The sequence below is a fragment of the Callorhinchus milii genome, unplaced genomic scaffold (genome assembly GCF_018977255.1).
Source record: "Callorhinchus milii isolate IMCB2004 unplaced genomic scaffold, IMCB_Cmil_1.0 Scaffold15, whole genome shotgun sequence".
Taxonomy (NCBI): Eukaryota; Metazoa; Chordata; class Chondrichthyes; order Chimaeriformes; family Callorhinchidae; genus Callorhinchus; species Callorhinchus milii.
The window spans coordinates 4,318,927-4,341,518 of NW_024704756.1; the positions used below are offsets into that span (position 1 = coordinate 4,318,927).

At 42.6% G+C, this 22,592-nt stretch overlaps 1 protein-coding gene across 1 annotated transcript; it reads left to right on the top strand.

Moving 5' to 3' along the window:
• Positions 1-13,784: 13,784 nt before the first annotated feature.
• LOC121850222 (glyoxalase domain-containing protein 5-like) lies at positions 13,785-21,328 on the top strand. The gene is made up of 4 exons (XM_042340916.1): positions 13,785-13,917; positions 17,260-17,403; positions 19,900-20,055; positions 21,064-21,328. Exons 1-4 carry the CDS (start codon positions 13,858-13,860, stop codon positions 21,193-21,195), a joined length of 492 nt encoding a protein of 163 aa, XP_042196850.1. The 5' UTR covers positions 13,785-13,857; the 3' UTR covers positions 21,196-21,328.
• Positions 21,329-22,592: the final 1,264 nt, after the last annotated feature.

A 22,592-nucleotide genomic window follows, 5' to 3' on the forward strand; every position in this document is an offset into this window, starting at 1 on the left:
AATGAGCTGATCTTGTGAATGGTGGAGCTGGGGAGACGGGCGAGGAGTGCGTTGGGGTAATACAAACGGGAGGTGACAAATGCATGCATGAGGGTTTTGGCTGCATTTGGGGTAAGGAACGGAGGCGGGCAATGTGGCGGAGGTGGAAGAAGGCAGTCCGGATCAGGGACCGGATGTGGGGGAGAAAGGACAGCTGGGGGTCGAACCAGATGCCTTGGGTTGCGCACTGGTTTGGTGAGTCTGAGGGAAAACCCAGGGAGGTTGAGGAGTTTAGATCCGCAGGAGTGAAGACGTTGATGGGAGTCAAGGAGTATGGCTTCTGTCTTGTGCATATTCAGCTGCAGGAAGCTTACACTCATCCAGGCCCACATGTGACTTGGCGGGGGCGGGAGAAGAAACCATTTACTGAGATGAAATGGAGTTGGTTGGTGGGAGGGGGAGAGGTGGGATGCGGTCACGGCTTAGGTGCCAGAGACCGGGAGGGAAGGGAAGAACAAGGTATCAGAAGGATAATTGACTGTACTTTTAATAATATAATAATAATATTACTATGTTATAGGTGCCAGAGACCGGGAGGGAAGGGAGGAATAAGGTATCAGAAGGATAACTGACTGTACTTACCCTACCTGGCGGATTTGAAACGTCAGTGGGTGGAGATGTGAGGACATGAGTCATGGATGGAGATGTGAGAACCTAGGTCAGTGTGTACAGATCATCCTAAGCAGGGCAGATCTTCATTAAAAAGTCATAACAAATATGCCTTCCATGTTGTGTGTGTGCGTGGGCTGGGTGTGGGGGAAGGATCTCTCAAGTGCTTCACAGAATATGCTCTAAAAGTGTCGCCACTGTACATTTTGTAGGCAAATGTGGCAGCCAATTTGAACACAGCAATGTCTGACAAACAGCCGTTAAGTCAATGACCAATTTTATTTGGCTACGAACTTTTGAGTGATGCCATGTAATATTTAATGTTCAACTGAATAGGCAGATGTGGACCTCAGTTTAACACCTCAACCAAATCAAGTTCAGTGTCTTAACATGGGGCTTGACCCACACAACCACCTGACTTGGATGAGAGTCATAGCAATTCTCTCCCATATTTCAGTCCCTTGGCAGAGTGTGTGAAAGCCCTTCACAGGGCATTAATTCACGTCAGTTAGTTCCTTAACAGGAATTGCACACAAGTCAGTCTAATCCACAAACTCACATGATTGACTTGTTTCTTCCTTCTCAGAAATCCCCAACATAATTAAAATTACACATTACAAGGCTTGTTTCTTATTTCAGGTGGATTACGTGAAACATTGTTTAGTGCGGAAACATTTTGTTTACACGCCAGTTAGTGATTGTTTCCATCAAATGAGCTTCCCTTACTTACTTACTTAATCCTTAAAGCCCAGGTCACTGCAGCAAAGGCCATTGTATAAACTCATGAATGTTATTCTTCCAACTTTATATTGAAGACATTTCATAGAAACAAAGAGATATTGCAGTAGATTGGATGGGTAGGCAAATTGATTCTGATGCATGAATTATCACTGTGTTATGGGGTAGCTTTTGTTTCGCACTACGCACTGATTGACGAGCTGACCTGTTGGAAATATCTATTTGTAATATAAAAAAAACAATGGACTGCAACTGGGAAGCACCGACAAATTCATTACATTTTACAGAAAATTCTGAAGTGTTCTTAGATGTTTTGACATGTTAGGGTATGATGTCAAATGCAAGGATTATTATTTATTCAGCTAAGACTATCTATTATACATCAGCGATATGTATCTCACAGCTTGGCTCAGTTGATAGCGCTCACCTCTTGGTCAGAAAATTGGGGGTTCAAGCCCCACTCAGGACTTGTGATTCATGATCTAGACTGGAACTCCAGGGTTCTACTGGAGAACGCTGCATTGCTGAAGGTGCCGCCCTTCAGGTAAAGCATTAAACGTATCTGTCTGGCCATTAAATATCCTGTGTCACTATTCAAGAGATTCACGTCAGGAGGACATCTCAAACGCTTCCCCACCCTCTGAAACTCCAGCCTACATTCCCTTCGCCTCATTCCTTCATTCCTTGCCTCCTTCAAGGCACGCATTCCAAAGCAGTGTGTGGCGGTTTCCTGGAGCTGGTTGCCCAATGTGTCCTGTAGCTCAGTGGTTAGAGCACTCACTTTGTAAGTGAGAGACATTCCAGGCAGGGCAAGTTTCCTTACCCCACACGCCTAATAATAACCACCCCAAAACAAAACAATAATAAATTGGTCATTTTCATTCCACAACTGTTTGTGGGACGCTGCTGTGCGCAATTGGCTGCTGCGTTTTGTCCACCAATATACAGTCATTTCACTTTACAGTGTATTCTGTGAAGCGCTTTGGGACGTCTAGAAGACGTGAAAAGCGCTATATCAAATGCGAGGATTATCAAATGCGAGGATTATTATTATTAAAGCGCTATATCAAATGCAAGGATTATTATTATTATTAATTCACCTACTGGCGAATTTTCAAGAAAACAAGAAAGAAAAAAAGAAATTGGATATCCGAACAGTTTATGAATTAAAGTAGTGTTCTGAAATTATGTAATCAGTCCACTGATTTTCCTTCAGCTCTCCTTCACTTCCAAGAAGCTATTGATGCCTCAAGCATGTTTGTCTTTGAGAGAGAGAATCAAAGCTACAATAGTTAGAACATTTTTGACTCAGCCCCAACAACAGACAATTTCTTTCTTTGTTAACCGCTTGTTTTCTTGCTGTGGATTCCAGTAAAGTTGTGGTTAGAGCACCTGTATCACAAGCCAGAGCACCTGGATTCGATTCTGGGCAGGGCGAAATCTTAGGCAAGTTTCCTTTCTGCACATGCCTCTGTTTACCTAGCAGTAAACAGGAACCTGGTTGTTAGTCAATTGGCGGATTGCTTCTGGGAGGATAATAGTCCCTTCAAAAAAATAATAATTTAGTTACTCAATCCACAACTGTTTTTGGGACACTGGCTGTCACATTTCACATCAAGAGCGTGCACTTATATAGCACCTTCCACGCATGGTAGCATCTCAGAGCACTTAACAGTGACAAAGCCTGTCTCCGAGCCGGGGGGACGTGGCTGTAAGCGTGGGCAAAGAGGAAATTTTTTAGGCGGGACTTGAAAGAGGGGTAAGAAGGGCAAGACGGAGGGATTGAGGGAGTGTTCCAGAGTTTTGGGGCATAGTGGCTGAAAGTGGGATCTCCGGTGGTAGGGCAGAGGGTGCGAAGAACAAGCAGGAGCCGCTGCCAGTCAAGCGGAGGCACTGGGTGGTGGATTGGGGAGTGAGGAGGCCGGAGAGGTAGGGAGGTGCCAGGGAGTGAATGGATTTCAACACCAGTGTAAGGAACTTGGAGTCAGTCTGTTCGGTGATGGGGAGCCAGTGGAGCCTGGGCCAGAACTGGTGAGATGTGAGTACGGAATTTGGTCCGGGTCAGTATGCGAGCGGCAGAGTTTTGAATGAGCTGATCTTGTGAATGGTGGAGCTGGGGAGACGGGCGAGGAGTGCATTGGGGTAATACAAACGGGAGGTGACAAATGCATGCATGAGGGTTTTGGCTGCATTTGGGGTAAGGAACGGAGGCGGGCAATGTGGCGGAGGTGGAAGAAGGCAGTCCGGATCAGGGACCGGATGTGGGGGAGAAAGGACAGCTGGGGGTCGAACCAGATGCCTTGGGTTGCGCACTGGTTTGGTGAGTCTGAGGGAAAACCCAGGGAGGTTGAGGAGTTTAGATCCGCAGGAGTGAAGACGTTGATGGGAGTCAAGGAGTATGGCTTCTGTCTTGTGCATATTCAGCTGCAGGAAGCTTACACTCATCCAGGCCCACATGTGACTTGGCGGGGGTGGGAGAAGAAACCATTTACTGAGATGAAATGGAGTTGGTTGGTGGGAGGGGGAGAGGTGGGATGCGGTCACGGCTTAGGTGCCAGAGACCGGGAGGGAAGGGAAGAACAAGGTATCAGAAGGATAATTGACTGTACTTTTAATAATATAATAATAATAATATTACTATGTTATAGGTGCCAGAGACCGGGAGGGAAGGGAGGAATAAGGTATCAGAAGGATAATTGACTGTACTTACCCTACCTGGCGGATTTGAAATGTCAGTGGGTGGAGATGTGAGGACATGAGTCATGGATGGAGATGTGAGAACCTAGGTCAGTGTGTACAGATCATCCTAAGCAGGGCAGATCTTCATTAAAAAGTCATAACAAATATGCCTTCCATGTTGTGTGTGTGCGTGGGGTAGGGGTGGGGGAAGGATCTCTCAAGTGCTTCACAGAATATGCTCTAAAAGTGTCGCCACTGTACATTTTGTAGGCAAATGTGGCAGCCAATTTGAACACGGCAATGTCTGACAAACAGCCGTTAAGTCAATGACCAATTTTATTTGGCTACGAAGTTTTGAGTGATGCCATGTGATATTTAATGTTCAACTGAAAAGGCAGATGTGGACCTCAGTTTAACACCTCAACCAAATCAAGTTCAGTGTCTTAACATGGGGCTTGACCCACACAACCACCTGACTTGGATGAGAGTCATAGCAATTCTCTCCCATATTTCAGTCCCTTGGCAGAGAGTGTGAAAGCCCTTCACAGGGCATTAATTCACGTCAGTTAGTTCCTTAACAGGAATTGCATTCCCTTCAAACAGCTAAGCAAGGCAACCCAGCATTTTGTAAACACATGCCGAATCATGCTAATGGTTCCTACCAGGCAGGGGATAGGCACCGACTCGAGGAAGGGAAAAACAAACCGTCATGCGCTAAAGAATAATGGGTAGGCTGCTTTGTGTCAGCGACCCCTGGTTATTTGTAAAGAACAGATAAGCAACTGACTCAAGGAATGCGTACGTGGCACACCCCCGATTGGGGAACTAAGGGAAAGATACATGGGGCAAAAAGTATAACTACCCTAACTTTAGGCAAATAAGGCAGAAGATCAAGAGATGAAAAACTAAAGTGAAGACAACACAATTGACTGCTCCACAACTGGTAGTATATGTTTTGTTACTTATGCTAGTGTCAGAACTTTTCTATCTGTTTTGTATGAGTTGCTTTTGTCATTAAAAACTCTGTTATACCATTGTTGGTTTTATTGGGTCATAATTTGAACCCCGGGATCGTGGTGTCCCACATACAGTCGTGGATTCAGTGACCAAATTATTATCATTATTTTTTATTTACTTTTACACAGTCACTACAGTAAATCTTCTGAGGTGCTTTAAGATAATCTCTTGACATGAAAGGCATTTTATTAAATGAAAGGATTATTATAACTATTAAAATCACTGCACTACAAAAAGTTTTAGGGTCAATGCATTCACTACATTACAACTTTACTATCGAAAGCATTTTCAGAATGGGTAGAGTTTCAAAGAGCGATTTCTGGAGCGATAGAAATGAAAAGCAGGGGAGTTATGCTAAACTTATGTAGAACCTTGGTTAGACCACACTTGTACTGTGTACAGTTCTGGTCCCCATATTATAGAAATATTATAGGATATAGAAGCACTGGAGAAGGTGCAACAGAAATTTACAAGGATGATACCGGAACTGCAAGTTTATACCTATCAGGAATGGCATGCTTGGACTCTTCTTTTGAAAAGAGAAATGTGAGGGGTGACCTGATAGAGGTCTTTAAAATGATGAAAGGTTTTGATAGGGTAGACATAGAGAAGGTGTTTCCACTTGTGGGGGAGACCAAACCAGGGGCCATCAATATAAAATGGTCACCAATAAATCAAATAGGGAGGTCACAAGAAACATCTTTACCCAGACAGAGTGCTGGGAATGTGCAACTTGTTACCACAAGGAGTAGTTGAGGTGATTAGCATTGAAGGGGAAGCTCGATAAGTACATGAGGGAGAAAGGAAAAGAAGGTTATGCTGATAGACTTAGTTGAGGAAGGGCAAAAGGAGACTCGTGTGGAAATATAAACGCCGGCATAGACCAGGTGGTCCGAATGGTCTGTTTCTGTGCTGTATATTTCTATGTAATTCTATGTAAGTTTATGCAATGTGTCCTCATAATTTAACCCTTTAAGCCCTGGTATCATTCTTGTAAATCTATACTGTACCCCCTCCAGAACCAATATATCCTTGCTGAGGTGCAGTGCCTAAAACTGAATGCAGTACTCCAGATGGGGTATGACAAAGACTCTATATAGCTGAAGCATCATTTCCTCTCCTTTATATTCCAGCCCCCTTGAGATAAAGGCCAAAATCCCATTAGCCTTTTTGATAGCTTCTTGAGAACTCTATGAGCTTGTTTTTAGTGATTTGTGTGTGTGGATACCCAAATCTCTTCGCTCCTCCACAATCCTTAGTTTCTCACCATTTAGCAAATATTCTGTTTTGCTATTGTTGGATCCATAGTGGATGACCTCACACTTCCTGACATTGAATTCCATCTGCCACTGTTTTGCCCACTTACTTCATCTATCTAAGTCCCTTTGTAACTTCCTGCTCCCATCTACACAATTCACTGTGCCTCCTAACTTTGTGTCATCTGCAAATTTGGATATAAACCTCTCTATTTCTTCATCCAAGTCATTTATATAAACCTATATGGTGAAAAGCTGGGGGCCCAGTACAGATCCCTGGGGAACACCACATGTCAAGTCCCGCCAATCAGAGAACATTCCTTTAATTACCAATCTCTCTTTCCTGCCTCCTGACCAATTACCAAACCACGTTGCAAGGTTACCTTTCGTTTTTGCTAATAATCTCTTATGCGGAACTTTATCAAATGCCTTCTGGAAGTGCACATAATAATAATCCTTGCATTTGATATAGCGCTTTTCACGTCCTCTAGACGTCTCAAAACGCTTCACAGAATAAACTGTAAAGTGAATTAACTGTATATTTGTGGGTGAAACACGGCAGCCAATTGCGCACTGCAGTGTCCCACAAAGAGTCTTGGATTGAAAATGACCAAGTTATTATTGTTTTGTTTTGGAGAGATTATTATTAGGCATGTTGAGTAAGGAAACTTGCCCAAAGTTTCGCCCTGCCTGAAATTGAACCCAGGTGTCTCGCTTGTAGGGCGAATGCTCTAACCACTGAGCTACAGGACTCACGTAAACAACATTCATAGACACTCTCTTATACACCATGTTAGTGACTTCCTCAAAAAATTCAATTAGATTCGTTAGACATATCCACAAATCCACGCTGACTCTCTTTAATTAGATTCCAGTAACTTCCTCATAACTGAAGTTAAGAGGAAAGAATTTTACCCCATCTGATTTGGCACAATGAATGAAAATGAGACGAATGGCCTCTCGATTAACTTGTTTTTAAGCATTTCGCAATCCGTGTAATTTTGTTCCGTGCTGCATCTGAGAAACAATAATAAATTTTGCTCAACTTATAACACAGTATTAAATTTTATGGATCCTATAATATGATTTTATATTTTACAGTCTTTGCATTTTTGGTTGATGTAATAGCCTCGGATCTCCAAAGGAGTGTTTATCAATTTCCAAATGGATTTCAAATGGATTTTCCACGGCTCCAAACATGACATCACACAGCTTGTTACAGAACGTGCTGTGTTCAATCTGGTTCCTGTTTCACAGCTTCTTTCCGAATGCCTCTTACTCATCCAGGAATCTACAAATGGAAATAACTTATTCAGATACACAAATGATTCCCTAATCAAGTTCATGGCATTTAACACAAAGCCCTAACAGGTGCATGCCAGCCAGACAGTGCTCTTGATCAAATGCTCTGCGGTTTTAGCTGTAAAACACCAGCAGCACCCACAACTCACCCTCCAGGATTCCTGCTCTGAAGCAGGTTGCAATGTGAGAATGCTCATTCCCTTACAGGATTTGTTTATAAGAAGATGGTTGCTTTCCTGATACTTTAAAAATGTTAGGTCACTTAGATCAACACCATAAATTGTATGTTCCTTTGGCATGCTTGCTTCACACGAAACAGGGAGGTGACTCAGAAAAAAAGGGAGTGCTGAGTTACAAGATTAATGGTTACTTGTTATGGAAAAGCTTATGTCATCTGTGCACACAGGTAAAGTTATCTTTAATCTTGTTTTTTTAATCCATGGTTATAACAGGCGAAGTTAGGCAACATTCCAACAATTAGAATAAGGATACTGGTTAGTCACTCCACACAGCAATGTTCCACAAACAGCCATGGAGTGAGTAACCAATTTTATTTGGGGTATTTATTGGCCAGGACACTGGGAGAAACTCCCTTCTATTTTTAAATACTGTAACAGGATCTTTAACGTCCTTTGTGAAGTCTAGACAATGCAACCCGCCCCTGAGGCTCTGCATTGAAGCGTCAACTTATGACCACGGTGGTCCAACTGGCAGCTCAGTGGTAGGATTCTCACCTCTGAGGTTGTGGGTTCAAGCTCCAAGTCGGGATTTGGAATCACATAGTCTAAGCTGACACTTCATTGTAGTGCTGGGGGGAAGGGGGGGGAGCGTTGCTTTGTCGGAGGTGCTGTCCTTCAGATGAGACGTGAAACCAAGGTACCATCCACCTGTTCAGTCGGATCTTAAAGATCCCCAGGCACTATTTGAAAAGAGAAGGAATTTTCTCGCAGTGTCCTGGCCAATAAACACCCCAAATAAAATTGGTCACTCACTCCATCGCTGTTTGTGGGACATTGCTGTGTGCAACTGGCTACCGCGGTTCTCCCACAAAATACAGTCACTGCGCTTTACAATGTATCTTGTGAAGCGTTTTGAGACTTCTAAATTACTTGATAAGGTGTTATATTAAATGCTAGGATTATTATTATTATGACACTGTTGCTGAACTTTCAGTGAGTGCTTATTACTATATTGTTATTGCTTAAACAATCCATTAAAAACTGTCATTCCAAAGCAAACATTGATATGCAACTAAAACAACAGAATCAATGAGTACAAAGAGATTCTTGTACTAAACTATCAATACCTTATCCTACTTCTCATAGCTCAATTGGCAGCCTGTATGTTTCCTTTACGAGAAACTGGTTTTGAGGTGAACAAAGAAATAACCTTGAAAAGCACCTGGTGGAGGTTTTATTAATCCCCTCGGGGGGTCATCTCAAGGTGCTATATAGCAGTATATATATAGCGCATATACTGCATTGAAATGTCATCTTAGACTATGTGAAACCAAATCCAGAAGTGGGGCTTGAACCCAGAACCTTCTGACTCTGAGACGAGAGAGTTACCAACTCAGCAAGTCTAACCAATACTGATTTAAGATAAGATGGGATCTCAAGCAACAGAGGTGGAAACTCTAGTTGATTTTTTTTCTACTTCCAAAAAAAGTGAGAGACAGCAATAAACATGGTAAAAAGGGTGCTGGACTACATTTCTAAATCAGTGGAGGTCAATTCATCAGAAGTTCACTGAGAAGCAATGGAATTAGACAGGACTGACGGAATTGGACAAATTTTGAAACAAATACAGAGATTACATTTGTTTTACATTTTTTTCTTCAACCGTGCCTTCAGCTCCCATCTTGACTTTCAACCCCCTCCTCGCTCCCTCCCTTCCCTCCCCTCACCTTGACCATTTCCTCCCTGCTCAGGTCCCGACCCAAATGTCCAGACCCTTGGGACATCCTCCCGACGTGAAAGGCGCTCTATAAATGCAATCATGTTGTTGTTGTTACCATTAGGTAATAGATACAAACAAGGAACCGGCATTTTTATAGCCCCTTCTCGTGTTGAAGTGTGTCAAAGCGCTTCACAGTAATTACTGACAAGTGTAATAATAATAATCCTTACATTTGATATAGTGCCTTTTCAGGTCTTCAAGACCTCTCAGCTTTTCACAGAATATACTGTAAAGTGAATTGTTTTGTGGGCCAAATGCACACAGTAGTGTCCCACAAAATACTCGTGGATTAAGTACCCAATTTATTATTTTCTTGTTGTTTTTTGAAGGGACTTTACCACCGGAAAAGCGATCTGCTAATCGACTAACAACCGGGTTCCTTCTTACTGAAGGATAATAATCCCTCCAAAAGCAAAAACAATAATAAATTGGTCATTTTCAATCTACGACTGTTTGTGGGACATTGCTGTGCGCAATTGGCTGCCGCGTTCGCCCACAAATATACAGTCAATTCACTTTACAGTGTGTTCTGTGAAGCGCTTTGGGACGTCCTCTTGACGTGAAAAGCACTATATCAAATGCAAGGATTATTATTATTATTATTACTGCTAGGTAAACAGAGGCTTGTGGAGTTAGGAAACTTGCGCAATATTTTGCCCTGCCTGGGAATCGAAACAATATGCTATAGGCCTCCACGTGTAGAAAATTTTATTTTGATAGGCAAACACAGCAAACATTTGCACATAGCAAGAACCCTCAAAGAGTTGTTAAAAGAGACAGCTTTCAAATTAAGACTGGATTTAACAATTTTCCATAATGCTACGTTTTAAGAGAATATAAGGCTCACAGGCTAGATGGAATTTTGAGACGTCTCAAAGCGCTTCACAGGATATACCGTGACGTGGATTGATTGTTTTTTGGGCTTCTTAAATGTAAAGTTCACAGCTAATTTCTACTGTTGAAAAACGTACGTCATTGGGGTCTCGTTGTCTCTGCCAACTGCCCTTCCCACGATAAGTCACCTTAAAGTTTTGTTAATCAACAGTTCCTTCACATGTCCATTCACCACACCTGCTGAATATCCAGTGTCATTTGTACTTGTACTTGCTTCTACTAATCATCCTCTGGCGGGAGGGGAGATAAGAGGTAAGCAGGGTTTCCTTGGACCTCAGCTGGCTTCAAGTTGATGTGTTTGGAAGTGGGATTAAGTTAACCTTCTGTGAGGGGCTCCATTTCCTGAGTCAGGTGGCTCCACAATTCTCTAAGGCACTGATCCTGGCTCATCAATAGGACTCGGAGAAACAGATGAGTCACTGTGGGAAAGGATTCCTCACCCTCTGGAACTCCATCCCACAGGCCCCCTGCCTCGCCCCTCCCTTGCCTCCATCAAGACTTGTTTCAAGACCCTCCTCTTTGACCCTGCTTTCGGTCACCTTCCTATGCTCCCCGCTCTCCACACCTGCTGATCCCAACCTCCAGCTCGGGTGCGTATCCCTGACTGTCCAGTGCTTTGAGACTTCGTCCTGGCATGAAAGGCACTATACAAATGTAATTGTGTTGTTGTTATTAACCCTGCAAACCAAAACCTAATGAATAAGATGATCCTAGACGGACAAGCAACAGGAAACTTGTCAGTCAGTGCTATCAGTGGCAAGTTATGTGGTTTTATCTGGTTAGACGCCACCTCATACACTGGGATTCCCAATTCTTGGCACTGGCCAAAGCATCTGAATATGTCAAAGCAGCAACAACAACAACAACAAAATTACATTTGTATAGCGTCTTTCACGTCTGGAGCAGGATGTGTCCCTTTGGACAGAGAGTTTCCATGTGTAGGTGGCATACCTCCATGGTCACTTGGCTAATCAGAAACAATGCTTCTAAAAATAGAACTAAAGATAAAATTCTGTGACAAAGAAATTGCCAAGCCCCATAAATACACAAACACGCACAATGTGTCACACCGCCAAACTAAATACTCAAGGAAAATTCCAAGTGCAAGAAAACTTTCCTGTAATAAAAATAATTGCTCAATCTGCAGCTTCCGCTGCTCCTTGGGGCAGGGCAGATAATAGAGATGAGCTTATGCTTATGAAAGGCTAACTTGGTGCCCATTTCCTGCTTCACTTGGCCTGAGGGATTCTGCCCTTCATTGCTGAGTTTCATGACTTTTCGCACTAAATTCTTTGCTTCTTCAGAAACGTCAGCTCCTCCTTGCAGGACAGGAACCTGTAGCATATTGGGTAGATAACTCACCTCGCCCACGAGAGGCCCTATTAATTCCCGGGTGGGGCGAATCCTTAGGCACATTTCTTTTAACAATTATTTTAATTCAGTTTCCTCGCGTTACCGACCCACCCGCCAGTGGAAATAGTTTCTCCTTGTTCACCTTATCGAATCCCATCATAATTTGAAAACTTCTATTAAATCTCCTCGCAATCTTCTCTGCTCCAAGGAGAATAATTCTCGCTTCTCTCGCCTCTCCTCATAACTGAAGTCCCTCATTCCTGGTACCTTTTTGGTAAATCTCCTTTGCACCCTCTCCAATGCCTTGGCATACTTCCCAAAGTGCGGTGTCCAGAACTGAACACAGTCTCTAGCTGAGGCCTAACTAGTGATTCTTTTACATTCTTTTGGGGGATACTTTTCAATCAAATAGACAGAAAAATGATGTTCCTTTCTTGTATGATAGTTTACTTTTCACTCGTCACGTCACACATCCTGTCCCATCTTGTGGGAATTTCTATTTGCTTTTCGCCCTTGATGGATATCGAAATTTCACTTGTGTGTTTCAGACAAGAACAATGGTGAACCTGCTACATGTGTGATATCATGTTCACAAAATGTCCAGAACCTCGGTTTTGATTCCAAGGCAGGGTGAAACCTTAGATAAGTTTCCTTACTCGACAAGCCTCGGTTTACCTAACAGTAAATAGGAACCCGGTTGTTAGTCGATCGCATTTCAAATAATAATAATTAATAATCCCTTAAAAAAAACCAGAAATAATAATAATAATTTGGTCACTCAATCCACGACTGTTTATGGGACACTGCTGTGTGCAATTGGCTGCCGCGTTTCGCCCACAAAATTCACAGTCGATTCACTTTACAGTATATTCTGTGAAGCGCTTTGAGATGCCTCGAACAGTGCTAAGAGACTGTATCAAATCCATGGATTATTATTATTATTGCCTTTTTAATTCAAAACATACATCAAAATATGACAGATACCACTTCACAATTATTGCCCACAAAACATACAGTCAAATTCACTTTACAGTATATTCTGTGAAGCGCTTTGAGATGTCTCAAGGATGTGTTATATCAAATGCCAGAATTATTACTATTATTCAGTTCTGACGAAAGGTCACAGGACTGAAACATTAACTGATTTTCCTCTCTCCATCGATGCTGCCTGAGCCGCTGCATGTTCCCAGTGACTTTTGTGTTTTTACCAGATTTCCAGTATCTGCAATACTTTGCCTTTTGTTTATTATTATTATTAAATCCCAATTATTCATACCCTCAACGGAACATATATAAAGTGATAATCCTTACTGTAAACCCCAGTTATCAAAGTACTTCCAAAGCAACCCTTCCAAGGGTCATGTTCTAACCCACCCCCACCCTAACCCCCTTTTTTTTCACATCAATACTCTTTTTTTGGCCAATTTACAATTAAATCATCGACTGGCCATTACGTCAAGGCATACATGAGCAAAACAGTTGGCGGAGACAGTGTTACACCCAATAACAGGTGCATGCGCACCGTAGAACATGATCAGGACAGGCATGCCACCGGTTAAACCACAGTAAACTCCTGCTAACTTGACACTTCGAGGAAAAAGAACTAAGTGACAAGTTATCAGGAGTGGTGAGCAGGCATATGTACAAATACATAAATAAATGCGGCCGGAATATTGACAGCATGATGAGTTAAATTAAGTGATTGTGACAAGTTAAGCCAGAGTCAAGTTATCAAAAGTTTACCGTGAAGTTCAGTGACTGATTATTTTGCAGGTAAATGCCTGATGTAACAAAGAAGCATTGTGAGTTTGCAGGCAGAACCTTTTGGTGAAAATATCCTATTGCTAAAGATGAGGTTTGGGAGATGAGAGCAGGTTTTCTGCTCTGAAACATTTGAAGTTCTTATACTCAGTGATATACGGTTCCACCAGGCTGTGTGAAACACGGAAGTGAAGGAAGGATCTTTAACCCGATCGCTTCCAAAGGCTGACAGCACTTACACACCGACATTATGGGCACTTTAAAGGCCATTGCTTCTGCAGGATTCCGCTTTCACACTCTCTATCGTCAGGTAAACCTTTCCTTCCCTTGTCAGACGTGTTTCCAAAATCAACCGCAACACAGAAATGCTAAGTAAGAGAGAAAAGAGCTTCCGGGGGGGGCGTTCCTGCACTGCCGAGATGCTGTGGCTTTGAAATGAGCATCTCAAAGAGAAAACGGTGTTGCTGTCACTCTCTGTGGGCAAACTTCTTTCTACCTCTCTCTCTCTCCCTCTCTCTATCTTTACATCAACGTGACTCTTTCACTCCTCTATTTGGAGAAAGGTGTCGGTCACAGGCTGGGAAACGGTGAAACAACATTCACTGAGAAAGGGAATAAGCAAAGTGTAAATGTAAGTGTTTTATAAACTGCCTGGCCAATTGTTTTATAAACAAAACACAAAATACTGCAGATGCAGGAAATCTGAAAACAGAAGTCGCTGGGAACACTCAGCAGGTCAGGCAGCATCTATGGAGAAAAGAAAGTGAGTCAACGGTTCTGATCCACAACCCTTCGTCAGAACTGGGACATGTTGGGAGGGAGCGGCTTTTAAAGACTAATAGAGAGGGGGGAGGCAGGGCAAGGAAGACAAAGGAGAAAATGGGGATGATGGGTTAAAGAGGTGATAAATGGTTTCAGAACAAAGTAGGGAGGTTGCAATCAAGCAGGGAATATAGGTATTAATACTGCAGAAGAAAAAGTGGGAGAAAAGAACTTGCAACAAAACAGGCAGATCAACGACAACAACAAAATTACATGTGTAAAGTGCCTTTCACGTCGGGAGGACGTCCCAAGGCACCGAACAGACAGAGTTACGGACCCGAGCTGGGGGTCGGGGTGGGGGAGGGTGGAGGGCAGGGGTGGGAGGGGGAGATCAGGGAGAGAAAAGGTGTGTCTGGAACCAAGATGATGTGGTAATGGTCACAGAAGAGGAGGAGGGGGAAGGTGAGCTGTTCCGTAACATAGATACTGCCTGACCTGCTGAGTGTTACCAGCGACCTCTGTTTTTGGTGGCCAATTGTTTAACTCTTCTCAATGCGTCACTGCCAGCTGATCTCAACAAACTAAGTACAGTACAGCATTCCTTCATGCTCTGGCATTTTGAATCCATGAAAACTGGGTGGACCTCACTTCCTGCAGGTCAAATGAGATTAAAACATAATCCATTCAAAATCTCTGAGTGGAGCAGTGAATAGCAGTCACCCAAAGCTGTACTGTAATGTCAGGAAGTCAAATTTCACATGAGACGTTAAATCGAAGTCATACCTGCCTGTTCAGGTGGATGTTAAAGATCCCATGGCACTATTCGAAAAGTGAAGGGAGTTTCCACCCGGTCGATATCCTGGCCAATAATTCCCCCAAATAAAATTTTCCACACCTCGCTCCGTGACCCTATCAACTCCACCCTCACCCGGCTCCACTGGCTCCCCATCAATCAAAGGATATAGTTCAAAATCCTCATCCTCGCCTTTAAGGCCCACCGTGGCCTTGGCCCCTCTTAACTCTGTGACCTGCTGACCCCATATCAACCTGTTCGCTCCCTCCGCTCAGCAGCCTGTGACCTGCTCAACGTCCCCCACCCGGCCCACCCCACCATCATCGGCCGGGCCTTCAGCCTCTCGACCCCCATTATTTGGAACTCCATCCCACAGTCTCTTCGCCTCACTCCCTTCCATTGCCTCCTTCATCTCAAGACCTTCCTCTTCGACCACACCTTCGGCCACTCTCCTACACCTCTCTCCCCCCTTATCCCAAACCCCAGCTCGGATCCAAATCCCTGATTGTCCAGCTCCTTGATACGTCCTCCCATGTGAAAGGAGCTATACATATGTAATTTGTTGGTGTTGGTCGTTCGCTTTATAATAATAATAATAATAATAATAATCCTTGCATTTGATATAGCGCTTTTCACGTCGGGAGGACGTCCCAAAGCGCTTCACAGAACACACTGTAAAGTGAATTGACTATATATTTGTGGGCGAACGCGGCAGCCAATTGCGCACAGCAATGTCCCACAAACAGTCGTAGATTGAAAATGACCAATTTAATTATTGTTTTTTTTTTGGAGGGATTATTATTAGGCTCTGTGTGGAGTAAGGAAACTTGCCCAAGGTTTCGCCCTCTGCCTGGAATTGAACTCAGGTCTCTCACTTGCAAAGCGAGTGCTCTAACCACTGAGCTACAGGACTCCACATCTCTGTTTATCTCTGTTTATGCAACATTACTGTGTGCAAATTGGCTGTTGTATTTGCATAAAAAATACACAGTCTCTACTACACTTTATAATAAATCCTGTGAAGTGCTTTGTGATGTCCTCCTGACATGAAAAGCCCTTTACCAAATGCAAGAATTAATACTATACCAAAGCTTCTTGCTCCCATCCACCTCTGTGTCACCAACTTCTGGCATCTCTCTGTGTTACAACAACAACAACTGCATTTATATAAAGCCCTTCATCCAGGATAGCATCTCGGAGCTCTCAGTTGATTTATTGGATGTTCCTTTGGTGCTGGTAATATGATGGCAGCAATTACACCTTCTCCTCATTGTAAACTAAACTACGTTACAACCTACCAGGTTAATCACTGCTCTACTGTAGAGCTCAGGAGATACTGATACAAAATAGGAATTAGGAATAAATGGAGGCTCTTTGGTCCATCAATCCCCTCTGTTACAGACCTTTCAAGGGCTTAAGCACTCCCACATTCATTATTTCCTTCACCACTTCCTCACCATATTCCTTATATTTCTGGTCATTCACTTCATGGCTGTTTGGGGGACATTGCTGTGTCCAAATTGGCTGCTGCATTCAGCTACAAATTCACAGTCACTACACTTTACAGTTAATCTTGTCAAGCTCTTTGAGATGTTTCAACCATGTGTTAAGGTACAAGGATGCAAGGCTTATTCTACTTCCAAAGGTCTATTATTCTTTATCTTGAACTTCCTTGGATGATTTACTACAACAACAAACAGCAATTTTTATTTGGTGGACATTGTTGGCCAGGACACTGGTGGAGTGAAACTTCTTTGAATAGTGCCTTTTTTGAAAAGCGCCAACATCCACCTGAACAGGACCTCAATATAATGTCTTATCTGATGGACGACACCTCCATCAATGCAACAGCACCCCCAGCACTGTGCTAGAATATCAGCCAGTACAGCGCTGGGGGTGCTTCTGACTCAGAGTTGAGAGAACTACCAACTAAGCCGAGCTGTCACACAAGGAGGCATTGGAGAAACTGGCATGGCTGCTACATGGGGTATGTTGTTGGGTGTGTCAGTGCCAGTGTTTGGAAGGAGAAGCAGTAATACCTGGGGTGGGGGGCTTTACCAATACATGGTTCACATCCTTCCTTTCCTACTCTTGCAGAATTTGATCCAGGTCAGTCGGAATTTTGTCACCCCACCATTCCAGATCAGAGGCCTGGATCACCTTGTTCTGACAGTAAAGAGCATTGAAGACACCACGGCATTTTACTCCCAAACATTGGGGATGGAAGTCATTACTTTCAAGGTAAATTCACAGGTTATATTCACAGGTGCTGTTGGTCTGGGCATGTCTCTGAGCATGAATTCAAGGTGTGCATTTTGTTCCTTCTTGGGTAACAATTGATTTACAGAATGTACAAGTGACGTTCGATAATAAGGCAGGTGGGGTGAGCACTGTAAGGTTTCCAAGGGATGGGGTAGGGTAGGTCAGGGTGTGAAGAGATTTTACGGAAGCTATTGCAAGGGCAGGTGGGGAACAGAGATAATGATAGTATGGGAAGTATTTGAACAGGTGGAAGAAATTTTTTGAACAATAAAGCATTTATCTTTATTGAGTAATTGATTAGTTTCTACTACAAGGTTATGACCTTAATTTTGTGAAAGAGTTGCATTTTTTATTGGACCTAATTATATCATATATATTTAAACAAGTTATTACTGTCAAGTGTTTTCCTGGTTTGTTCTTGCCCAATGTGCTGCAGACAGCCACAAAGTGCACTGCTATGTAAACTGGAGGATTATTCATCAAGATATTAATAACCATAATCCTCGCATTTGATGCAGCACCTTATCGGGTCATTGAAAAGTCTCAAAGCATTTAACAGAATACACTGTAAAGTGGATTAACTGTGTATTTTGTGGGCGAAACACAGCAGCCAGTTTGCGCACAGCAGTGTCTCACAAACAGCCATGGAGTGAGGGACTAATTTTATTTTAGGGGATTGTTGGCCAGGACACCGGGAGAAACTCCCTTCTCTTTTCAAATAATAATAATATAATAATCCTTGCAAATAGTGCTTTAATATCTTCCTGGACTGGCAGACAGGACCTCGGTTTAACATCTCATCCGAAGGACGGCACCTCCGACAATGAAACACATCTCCAGCTCTGCATTGGAGTGGCAGCTTAGACTATGTGATTCCAAGTCCCAACGTGGGGGCTTGTACCCACATCTTTCTGACTTAGAGGCGAGAATGCTACAACTGCATCTGGCTGACAAACCATTACCCCCAGAAAGCGATCCGCCAGTTGACTAACCATACGGTTCCTACTTACTGCTAAGTAAACAGAGGCGTGTGAACTAAGAAAACTTGCCTAAGGTTTCGTCCTGCTGGGGTTTCAAACCGAGGGTCCTCTCCTTGTGAGGCGAGTGCTCTAACCAATACCCTGACTGTCACCTGTTGCTTTTCAGCCACAAAAAATACTATCCACAAATTTTATTGTGAATTTAATGTCCCACACAAGAACTGGAGAGCTTAATCCAAGGAAAGACTCCAGCATTGCCTTTGTGAAGGTGCTGTGCTTTGGACAAGAAATTAAACTGAGTTCCTTTCTTGCTGTTCTGGTGATTCAGGTTAAAAAACCTCTGGCAATTTTTGAAACAAGAGCTGTCAGTTCTCCTCAGTGTCTTAGTCAATGTTCACTCATCCAAATTATAATATACCAATCCTTGCATTTGTTATAGCGCTTTTACGTCTTCCAGAGGTCTCAAAGGGCTTCACAGAACACACTGTAAATTGAATTGACTGGAAATCTGTGGGCGAAATGCGGCAGCCAATTGCGCACAGCAGTTTCCCACAAACAGTCGTGGATTGAAATGACCAATTTATTATTGTTTTTTTCACAATAGCAGATTAATTGCTGTCTTATCTCAGTTGCTGTTTGCAGGTAGTGTCTGGAACAGATTGGATACTGCGTCACAGCTTTTCACAGAACCTTGGCATGTTGAGATAATTGTTTTTCAATAAGGATTTTTAGTGGGCTATTCTCAGAAAGAGGTTTCATTCCTCCTTCTCAAGAATCTGTAGGAAGCAAAAGATTATTGCATTATAGATATGGATATATGATTCTTGGAAACTAAACAGCAAATGAATGGGAAACTAGGGGCTGATTCTTCCTACTCAGCTGCTGTTAACACTGCAAGCCAAAGCCCTAACAGGTAAGGGAGACAATATGAAACTTACTAAATAGTGCTGGAGTTGGCTGGCTATGCAACTTTAACTAGTTAAACTCTCAGCAGTATCCTAATGTATATGCGGGAAACCCCAAGACTTGGTTCTTTGCATTCCAAAGAACACACCTTTCCCTCTCCCAAACAACATCTTATCTGCATTGCGCAAGAGTTTAGACTCAACGTTTGAAAGAAGCCAAGTCGACTGTCAATTAGTGCTTTTCATTCCCATGTAGTCTACACATCCGAGGGGGAAATCCCACATATAGTGACGGTTTACTTACTAACTAACACAAGCTTATTTTTTGATAAAAGTCACTCTTCATTCAATATTGAGTGTAATAAATAAAGCAGCTGTCTCACACAATGTTTTTTGGGGTTCATGAACACTAAAATCTTTTAAAAATAATACTGCTAATAACAACTCCCTGTATTTGATTTCTCATGGCATTGAAACAGAGTAGGATTTACTGTAGAGAGTATAGGCTACTTGAGGGGAATACATTGATTGAACTTTAGGTTCTGTGATTTTCATGTATGTGAGTAAGCTGTTGCATTGTCTATTCACAGGGTAACCGCAAGGCACTGTCCTTTGGGAATCAGAAATTCAACTTGCACGAGGTTGGAAAAGAGTTTGAGCCGAAAGCACACAGGCCAACACCAGGATCCATAGACCTCTGTTTGATTACCCATACGCCGATCAATAAAGTGATGGAACATCTGAAAGTTGGTCACTCAATTACATAGACTTACGTAGATTGATACAGCACAGAAAGAGGCCATTTGGCCCAACTATTACATGCCAGTGTTTGCACACCAGCCCTCACCCCTCCTATTCTCCTTATTGTTTGACTCATTCAAAGTCAGACAACAACTTACAGCAACTTGCCTTTATACAGTGCTCCCCATATCTTGGAGTGCTTCAATCTAAGTATTAAAACTGTGTAGGCAGAAATGGATGTTGAAGAGAGCTTTGTAAGCAGAGTCTAGATGTTGAAGAGAGCTTTGCCTTTACCGTAACTTATAGCACTAATTCCCTGAAAACATTCAGCATTCAGCACTCTCCCTCAATCCCTCCGCCTTGCCCCCGATCTCCCCTCTTTTAAGTCTTTCAAAGATGAAAACCTTCATCTTCGACCGTGCTTACGGCCACCTCCCCCCTCCCCTCTCCCCCTGGCTCAGAGGAAGGCTCCGCCATTGTTAAGCGCTCTGTGACGCTGCCCTATATGGAGGGCGCTATATAAGTGCAAGTTGTTGTTGTTGTTTACAATGTTCCCAATGTGAAGGGCTGGTAAAACCTATTCATGTAAAGTTCAATCTGTAAAGTTTGACATGTTCTTACCCTTGAAATAGGACATCCACATTTTTTGCTGTGGTAACAAAATAATTGTGTGAGAGCCTAGTGAAGAGAGTCGGGCTCGGCTGTACAGATAAGTGACCTGCCGAGACTCACAACATAAACATTGGCCACTTCAGCGGGTACCAAAGAGGGCAATCAATGCTTGAGGAACCGCACCCCAGTGGGAAGAGAGACCAGATACAGAAGCTTTTATCAAACGGGGAGAAAAATTAGAAAAATAATCAGATGCACTAAATTTAAAATAAGAATTTGCTTGATGAGTAGATTACTACCTTTAGGCTTGGAGGGTGATGGCTCTTCTTGCAATACTTGTAGCCTTGTTGCTGCTCTAAATGATAATGCTGACCAAATGTTTCTTAACATTTCGTATGCAGAAATGCGGTGTTGCCGTTGAAGAAGGTCCCGTTGAACGAACGGGTGCAGTGGGTCCTATCGTCTCGGTCTACTTCAGAGATCCGGACAATAATCTCATTGAGGTTTCCAATTACCATTCTGGACAAAAGTGAACACTCCAATAATTGGTTCTTTACGGGTAAACAAGGACTGTGGTACAAGTATGTGCTGCTTCAAATTGTTCTTGGGTGGCAATATGGAGTCTGAATAATAATAATAAGAAGAAGATGAAATAACTGCATTTACGACAGAAGAGGGAAGTCGGGCAATTCAACTCCATGTGTGGTTTGACATGCTTTTGATTTGACATCAGAGGCTTCTGTACAACAAATATTTGTGGAACAAATTTGCACATTGCAATAAATGAACAAAAAAAATCCAATGCTTTACATTTACTGAACAAGAAATACAAAGGTTTGACAATATGTATACAGTCGAGCTCCAGTGCGCAGCAATTTCTAACGGGATCTGTTAATAAGGCAATGGATTTTTGTCACACTGACTTGCAGTTCCTCACAGTGTTCTGGCCAAAAATCCCCCAAATAAAAAATTGGCCATTCACTTCATGGCTTTATATGGGACATTGTGGTGTGCAAATTAGATGGGTCACCTACAAAATACACACTCACTGCACTTTACAGTAAATCCTATGAAGCACGTTGAGATATCTTGTGGCTGTGATAAGACACTATTTCAAATTGAAGTGTTATTATGTATTTCTATGTCATGGGAATAACGCTTCGTCTGAATTTCCACTGGCAATATCTGAGTGAAAAAGAAACTCAAGAACCCATTATTTGAACGCAGAAATCAAATATTTCGATTTTTCTGTTCAGCTATAAATAAGTCGCAAATGCTTCTGTTCAAACAAAAATTGCACAATCTCTTTATTGTTGAGTCATGTAGTTTAGTGGTTAAGGCATTCATAGTGGAAGGACCTGGGTGAGATTCCTGGGGAATCAACTTTGGGCAACTTTCCTTACTCCACAGCCTTCTGTTCACCTTGAAGTAAGTAGGTGCTTAGTTGATTGGGAAATCACTTTCTAGGTATAATAATCCCTTCAAATAATGATAATAAAAAAAATTAATTTGGTAATTCAATCCATGACTGTTTGTGGGACACTGCTGTGCACAATTGGCTGTTGTGTTTCGCCCACAAAATACACAGTCGATTCACTTTACAGTATATTCTGTGAAGCGCTCTGAGAAGTCTCGAAGTCTTGATAAGGCGCTGTATCAAATGCAAAGATTATTATTATTATTTATTCAAATAGAGTACTTCTCTCCATATTGGTGCATTGACAAAATATGTTCCTGTTCCTCCTTCACAACCTCCCAGGGCATGTTGTCTTCACTACAACAACAGTTTACATCTATATGGAACCTCTCACGTTGAGAGGGCGTCTCAAAGCACCTCACACAACTGATGAGGAAACTCAATCCAGGGAGTGAGAAGGGAGAGAGAGGAAGGTGGCTGAAAGCACAATTGAAGGGACAAAGGGGACAAGGT